Source organism: Coccinella septempunctata, chromosome 4, assembly GCF_907165205.1.
Source record: "Coccinella septempunctata chromosome 4, icCocSept1.1, whole genome shotgun sequence".
Taxonomy (NCBI): domain Eukaryota; kingdom Metazoa; phylum Arthropoda; class Insecta; order Coleoptera; family Coccinellidae; genus Coccinella; species Coccinella septempunctata.
In genome coordinates this window covers 20310535-20319310 of record NC_058192.1, presented here as the reverse complement: position 1 = coordinate 20319310, position 8776 = coordinate 20310535, and the positions used below count along the sequence as shown (strand labels likewise).

At 37.9% G+C, this 8776-nt stretch overlaps 1 protein-coding gene across 1 annotated transcript in view; it reads right to left on the bottom strand.

Moving 5' to 3' along the window:
- Positions 1-2551: 2551 nt before the first annotated feature.
- LOC123312218 (zinc finger protein Gfi-1b-like) overlaps positions 2552-8776 on the bottom strand; it is a 45993-nt gene continuing 39768 nt past the window's right edge. The window contains exon 3 of the mRNA XM_044896530.1: positions 2552-3584. Within this exon, the coding sequence (XP_044752465.1) occupies positions 3391-3584 (194 nt within the window). The 3' untranslated portion in view covers positions 2552-3390. The remainder of the gene's footprint in view (positions 3585-8776) is intronic.

The following is an 8776-nucleotide window of genomic DNA, read 5'->3' as shown; positions in this document are numbered from 1 at the left end:
TTTTAATTTTAGTCAGCCAATTCTCGCTTCGGGGTTGAAAGTCCCAGGAGGTACAATATACTAGTATCAGCTTCGAATTGCTCATCATTTAGAGAATCCTGTATAAGAAAATTAAAAAATTTTACCATTTTTTCTAATTAAGCTCGGTTAAACTGTTAGGCAGTTGAAAACCTCTCATTTTGAGTTATACCTCACAAACATCATGAAATGGAATGATTTTTCGGACTATAGTCTTTATTGATGTGACAACTATTCTACAAACACAAAAGTAAACCTACATCTTCCTGTTTCTTCATTATGACCCTTACATACCACAAAAATACCAGAAATTCAAAGAACCCAACTAGTTGAACGTTGAACACACTCTAATGAATATTTGACCATTTTGGAAAATGAAAGTTTTCTATATATTTTCTTCTATAATGCGCCGTTTTCGAGTACTTAATTTGATATTAAAAAATGAAAATCTGTGGAATTCGAAAAATTTGGTATTTTTGCCGAACGCAATTCTGTTTCAAAGATCAACAGATGTGTAGTTTCAAAGATTTAGCTTATTATTCTGAAGGAAATTCTGTTCTTTCAGGGATGCCATACCTCATTATGAAAACAACACAAAATATATCTATTCACTAACCCTGTAGCTATAGGCAGAACCGCTTGAGGATACCTACATTTCAAAATCTATGGTTCCTTGTTTTGATCGTCTCAGGAAAATATGGTGTATTCTGAATCGTTCTAGAATAGGTCACAGACGTTGCAATAGTCTGCTTTTCCGATGGAATTCAGTTGAAAGCCCTAGCGGTGAATGCGGGGAGCCTGAAGAAACCTCAAATCATCTGGTTAATCATTGTTCCATTTGTAATTTTCAGGATGGTTTTAGGGCTATACATTTAGTTTCCGAGTATTTTCTGGATAGGGTTGTGAATTTGGACACATATATGGGACTTCTATTCTATTATCTCACATGTTTTTTCTATTTCAGATGAAATTTTCTGATAACATGGAGAAGAATCATTGGATTTTTTTTCTTCTAAGAAAGGATCAATTATTGCATTACCTATATACACTACACTCACGGAGAAAGGGTTTTTTATTTTTACGCAGGGATTTTCTCTAAGCTCTTGTATGATACGCACAATTGTATAGTAAAAAATAGATATATTTACGTTGTCGTTCTATTCATTTTTCAATTGTGCTGCCTTCAGGGCAATTCATGATTGCTGCCAAAAACCTGAAATTATTCAGTGAACAGCTTGAGTAGTTTTAGAAATGAAACTCAACAAAAACTGTTAAGAAATTTATTTAACACAGTTTCATAAGCAAATATGGAAAAAGGATTTGGAACAATTCTGGAAATAACTGAAAAATCTCTGGTACGATAACATTCATAATATCAATAAGTAGAAAGGTACATTTGGAATTCACTTTCACTGTACACATCTGAAAATATTCACGAAGAGACCTGGTGTAGAAAGTCACAACAATACGGTGCAGGTATGCCCTATTGATTTCTTCATACGAATATGCTGAAAACCCCTAGGCTTAAGTTTATACAATCTCAATATTGAAAAAAAAAAAACGTTTGGTATCTCTTTGGTTAGATTAATATTGTACATGATATGTCTCCCATGGAATGGAACATTTTAAACATAAAGACATCTTTGGTTGATCGCTTCGAAAAATAATAAATTGCACATTTATCTCTTAGAACACTTTTTACATTGGTTACAATGATTACAATAGCTATAGGTACATATTCATTATGCTGAGTTGGAATGAATTTCCGTAGAGGAATGCTAGTGTATGGAATATCGATTATTCTGTACAAGTAATATAAACGAACTAATAAAGTATTGCTTAGATATTGATCATTGAAATTTTCATTAATATTTCGAATGAAAATCTTCTAAGCAGTAGGTTAATAGTTCCAAACAAAATAACAAAAGAGTTATATCTATACAAATGAGTTCAAAGTGAAGACTGTAAATGAATCACAGGTACACTGTTCTTTCACTAGTTCTCCGTATAAGTCTCAAAGCCGCGAAGAACTTCCATCCCAACTCATTCATTATAACTTACATAGCACCATATCTCATATGATGTCTAAATCACAGTTTCGGCGTATAGGTGAGCCAAATCAGGGAAACTGATGATAATCTGACCAGACTATTCATGAGAAATTAACACCAGAATCGTGTTTTCGCATCCTAATGATAAATATTTATAAGGGAAAGCAACATTTTATGAAACGATACTTTTCGAATGAAATTTCAGTTGACTAGGGTGTTACATTTGGAAAATTTAAACTCCTCTTCAAACCTAGACACAAACTGTACAGGTTGAAAAAGTGGCAATGTATCAAGACACTACATATTTACACTTTTTCTTGGAACTCGAATCTTCTTTGAAATAGTTTAGATATCACGATTTCATCATAGGATAACCTGTGGAAATTTATATCAACCTTCAACTCTATCCAAGTATTCCATTCTTGTAAGAAAAGAGTTTCATTATCAAATTAAGTCCCTTCAATTTTGAAGCAGGATTGGCAGGACTAAGGGAAGCTTTGAAATCAAAGGGACTTTAGGTTTGATTATGTTATGAAACTGTCCGTTACATAATAGATACGAGATGTCAATAATATTCAAGCCAGCTCTAGCAGAATTTCTTTCAGAACTAAGTTAGTGTTAAGTTAACTTGTTCATGCAATTTGAAACTGGGATAAGGAAATTTGTATTTCAGAATTTGTGGAAATCCCACGAGACTAGATGATGTGAAGGAAATTCACGGAATTTCCAACTGCAGGATTGCACAAGTTTTTCATTGTTAATGAGCTGATCAAAAATGACGTTTGTACTGATAGATACTGTATTTTTCCGTTTTTTTTGTGAAGCCGTTTATTAGTCGCCCACGATTCTTTATTTTGTTCTCATGAAGCTCTATTTTTAGTTGCGTACTTTTCGGGTACATATAGGTACGCTTATTCGCTGGAGTTATCTAGGTCATTGAAAATAAACGGAAATGATCCTTAACTGCCTTCTCCAAGAAACATTTGTCTTTTCCGAATGATTATATACCTTTGTGACATGATTCTGGTGCAATTCTTTTCCCATGAAAGCTCCCCTTTGACTCACCTAGTTCACTTCTTGAAAAGTCTTTGGTTCAGTTCGTCCAACACACGTTGGAAAACGCTGGTCGCATGGATGTCGACGCTTCTGCGTTCTCCTGCGCGTACGCGTTCAGCCTGATCAGGTTCTGGGCGAGGTTCATGCCTACCTGAGGCTTGAACATCAGAGGCATCACCTCCGAGCCCTCCTCCTCGCTGTGGGCGCTCTTCGCTGACGTGGTTGAGCTGGCCGGAAGCGTCGCTGTGCTTCCGGCTGCCTGGCACTATGAGGAGATCGGTCGCAGTTCCGTGTGCTGGGTCTCCTTGTGTCTCCTGAGGTCCACCTTCCTTTGGAACGCGCGCCCGCAGAGGTCGCAAGCGAAGGGTTTGAAACCTGTGTGCTTCCTGGAGTGGGTGATGAGGTTGGAGGACTGGCTGAAGGCTTTTCCGCATACCGTGCACTTGTGGGGTTTCTCGCCTGAAATGAGAGAAAAAAGATTAGTAAAGTTCGAGATTTTAAATTTTGGATTAGATGATAAATCTTGGTGAAAGAGGAGTATTAGTCCACTTGATATTCTACATCATGTGTTAACATTCAATAATTTGGCTTTGTCCGATTCATTTTTATCATCCTTTCAATAGTGCAACTTCTTTTATATTCGTCTCAAATTCTAGCAGACAACTTCTCGTCCACACCGAAGTTTTTACGTCAAAGCAATTTAATTGAAGTGGTATTTTTCTGAATGAATAGTTTTCAACATATATTGCATTTTCCAGAAAGAAGCAGTGTGAAGGTAAGGGTTATCTCTTGCCAGGAAAATTGCCCTTATCGAAACTATTTATCAAAATCATGCACAATGTTTTCGCTAAGTTTAATTCCATAACATATACATACATATATTTTAACAGTAAATTATTGGGAAAAGCAACACTTTTTCTCTATACCATTTCTTCCGATTCGGCCTAGATTAAAAAATATAGCCATAAGTTTTCATAATGACCTTTGGCACCCTTGGAACACTGTCATCGAAGTTTTCGAAGCATTCAATATACCATTGAATAAAATACGACGTATACTAGAAACCCATCAGAGCTTGTGATGGTGCTGGATGGTTTCATGTGTCGCACAGCAGTACCGACAGCCATCGTCTGGTACTTAGGCATCCTTGCGATATGTTTCATGTAGTTCCTTGTTGGAATCAGCTGATCCTGGAAGGCCTTTGTCTCGGGAAACAACCTTCTTGATGTCAACCAGTAGTTCGACGCAAAAATGTCGACGTAATCATGGTTGACCTCGTTCTGGTGCCTTCCACGCAAAGGTTTGCCAATCAGCTTCTGCATTTTGCTTTCTGCAGAGTGTTCGAACGGTTTCCAAGTGGTCCTGCTGCAGCTTCAACGGAGAAGAACTATCAGCATCCCAGACTACCAGATGAAGTTCTGATAAAGCAGCCTTGTTCAAGAAATATTCTCGAAGTCCTATTATGTTCTGAGACATCCGGTTGGACAAATCAATAATTTCTCTGCCTCCAAGGTGTCGTGGCAGCTCTGTTCGTTCTATTAAGCTTTTAGGGTGGTGTTTATGATGTTTTATTTACATTGTTTTTATTTTTCTCCGTAGAGCTGCTAAATCGTTGGTGGTCCAAGAGGTGATACCGGAGGAGTAGCTCAGTGCTGGGCAAGCGTAGTTAAGTGCTTTGGTCAGGTTCTTGCTGTTTAAACTTGTTATAATTATCCATTTTAAATCTTCGAGTGAACTCCTCCGTCAATTCTGTCTTCATCTGGGTCTGATTGATCCGTCTAGCCTGTTTGATCCCTAGATACTTTCTTCACTGCTTTGATTTCCGCACTTTCTTTCAGTTTGAATGTACCGTCTACTATTTTGCTTCTGGTTGTATTGACAAGACGACATTTTTCCTATCCGAACTTCATTTTTACATCGTCGGAGAATTCTTATACCATTTTCAGCATCTGTTGCATTTGGTTGTAACAGTAACAGTAAAATTGTATGGGATTATTATGGCCGGTTGCTGTTGAGGCTCGCCACTGAGTACGCGCTTTATGTTGGCTGTAAATCAACAGCTGTTATTTTATAAACAAGCCATTGTTCTTTTTATTTCCTAGTAGGCGCTGTTGCCAAATAGTAAACTAGAAACGAAGCGATTTAAATTTTAAAACCTCATATTCGAAGAATGATTTTGAATCGTTTCCGCGGTGCATTTGAAAAATTAATCAATGAAATTCATAATAATTCAGTTTAAACTTGCATATGCTGTGATAACCCAAATTCAGGAGAATTCCACATTCAATCTATGGGACAAGGGATTCAGGGCTATGCAGAACCACAGAGGGCTGAGCGAATCTTCTTGGAAAATTCCTTCTCTTAGGGAACGCTTCATTGCAGATAACTGAATCTATTATAAGTGGCGACGATGTTATTCTGCTTTCACAATGGTTATAAAAGCGGTTCGAATTGCACGAAGTCATTAATTTATACATCGTTGGAAGGCATGTGAAAAAAAAACTGGTCTTGAATAAATATGGTTTTCCTCCAAAAACCAATGGTTGCACGGAGGATAAGTCCCTCAGAATCTGAACACGAATTTTGTGGTTGCAGTGTGGTCGCAGTTTTATGAGCGAGTCATGACGCTTCAGATGTTCGACATTATCATCTCTGGTTGATTAAATCTGCTATTTTGTTTCTATTAGTCTGCTTCAGATAGTTTTTAACATACCTACTAAATAACCTGTACGAGTTCAATGAACAAAACCTAGATCTCAGTTCACCTGTCAGTAAGTTGAAAATTCGTGGCATGATGTAAGTATATGTAGGTACGCTGTCCGATAGTCTTTTTAGTTCTGTTTGTATGAACTCTTCTATGGAACAATCTTCAAGTGATCGCTATCTGCCTGTTAGATTGATACCTTTCTTAGGTATTAGTTCTAAGTAACGCTGTATGAACTGACCCATACAATGCAATGGTGAAGGCAGAGTTACTAAGAACTAATACCTAAGAAAAGGACCCATCTAATTGGCAGATGGCGTGCACGTCTTCGCCATTTGCCTATGCGATTGGTCGCTTTCTTAAGCTGCATTCACATTATGCCGCTATGTGCCGAGTGGCAAGGCCGCACGGCAAAGCCTCTGTGTATGTGAATCATGCCGCTGTGTGCCGCTGAAAAATCGCTGAACAGTGAGGATGTGCCAACCGCTGGCCTCAGTAGCCTCGAGCGGCTTCAGTTGCAATTAAGACTGTGTAGACCCATGTTAATGTGGTCGATGGCTTTGCCGACGAGATTTTGCCGATTGGCAAAGCCCGCTCGGCACACAGCGGCATTATGTGGATGCAGCTTTAGGTATTTGTTCTCAGTAACTCTGCATAAACTCACCATTAGTTTGGGTGAGGGTTACCTATCTGTGACGACAGCACAAGATCAGATTAGATATAGCCTTGGTAAAGTTCATCTTCTACGACTCTATTCTACATGACTACATTAATGAAAAATCTTGAGGGTCCATCCAGAGTTCAAGAGGAATAATCCGAAAGTCGACCCGACAAAACGGCCTACAAAACCCCCTCGTTCGACGGGTATAATCGAGCAAGCCGGTGCATGAACCCGCCGACGTCGTTCATCTTAAAGACCCATCTATAAGTTTAGGTGTTATCGATTGCTATCAGTTTGCGGCCGCCGTGATTCGTTCCGTCATGCCGCCGAGCTCCGCCCGCCCCTCTGTCGCCACGGCAACGGACCCCATGCCCGCTCGGGAGCAGGACGGCGGATCCGGCGTCGCGGTCCGGGGAGCGAGATGGCGTGGGGTGATTTGGGGTGCGGGGTCCGGGATGCGGGAGGCCGGGACCGTTCCGGAGGCACCCCCGGAATCTCTCTTATTAATTTGTCGTGTGCGGAGAGGATATTTTTGATTTGGTCGAGTGGTTACGTCGTCGGTGCGTATTCGGGTCGTTTTGGATAGGGTCCAGGTGGATCCTTGATTTTGAGTTTATCTGTCTATATAGGGTGAGTCCTTGACTCGGAAAAATATTTTAACAGTGGATTTTTGAGTTCAAATGAAACACACCTTTTGCCTTTAGCATTTTTTCCAAAGCGGCTCGATTTAAAAGATACAGGCTGTTCAAAAACCATAAAAAAATTTTTTAGTTCTATCTCACAAACGGTTTTATCGAATGAAATGAATTTTGGAATATAGTTTTTTATGTATTTGATGAATTTTTTTCGAACACAAGATATCTCCCACGTCTTCTAGTTTTCTCGTTATGACCATTAAGTACCATAAAAATACAAAAAATTCAAAGAACCCAACTTTTGAAACTAAGTTGGACGCTATCTCATGAATATATGACCGTTTTGTAAAATAAAAGTATTCTTCATATTTTCTCGTATATTGCGCCGTTTTCGAGTAATTTGATGTTCAAAAATCAAAAAGTATATTTGAGAAATTTGAAAAATTAGGTACTTTGGCTGGTTACAACTCATCTGTTTAAAAACATTCGCAGATGTATAGTGTCACAGATTCAGCTAGTTATTCTGAAGATAATTTTGTTTTGCCAGGGGTGATACAGTTCATTATTAATACTCAAAATGGTATAAGAAAAAGTGCTTTTTGACCTCAAAAGTGTACTGTTAAAATATTTGTACGAGTCAAGGATTCACCCTGTATGAGCATCTAACTTGTAAAAATTAACATTGCTGTTAAGTTACAGCCCATTAAGATGAATAAACTTATCTGAATTAAATAGGGTGACTGGTACATACAAGGTGGGCTTTTGTAAACGAAACAGCTGAGATAACAGATTCAAAATGAACGGACACCGAAAAAATCGTTTTTTGATTCAAGGACAACTTCTGAGATCAAATTCACAACCGTATCTCTTTTACCCCTGCGGTTTTCATAAAAGTTTGATTGCCCGATCAACGATTCGACAGTCACTCTATTTCCAAAACGAATTCACTGAAACTATTTCATTTTTGAATATATCGAAGAAGTAGGAATTCAGAATCATTGAATGGATGTATGAAGATCATAATTTGATGCGAGAATTATATTCTAAATGATCAGGACTGAATTAGCGTTTGAAAAAAAATTGACATTCATCGTTCAATCAAGAGTTGATTCCCCGTTCAAGCTTTATGAAACCAGGGGTTAGTGTTAAAACACCAACCCCTTGATTTTGAATGGGGAGTAGTGGGTAAGTGATACTTCATTTGAAAGGCCTTTCTGTTCTGAGTTAAGTATACTCAAATTATCACATTTGATCCATTCGTTTTCGAAATATAAACTTTGAATTTTGAACAATATTGGTTCTCCCTTTGAGCATGCTGTTTAAATCAATGAAATTGTCAATCATTTATTCCGCAATTTCGATGATAAATTTGCTTTACGCAGTTGATTTTTTAAATGAAGAAATTATTTCAATTCTTTCTGCCAATGAATAAACCATTTTTACCTATATTGTTAATGAAAAATGAAAAATGACTGACAGTCATATTTCAATTTCTTGCGTGTGACAGTAACGATTATCATCGAAACCACAAAATAACTTAGTAAAACTTTGATCGAATCACTCAGCGTTTAACGAAATGACCTGCGCTTTAAAAAATTCCTATTTTTATATCTCGAAAACCAATTCATTGAACGGAGAAAAATTAAATGTG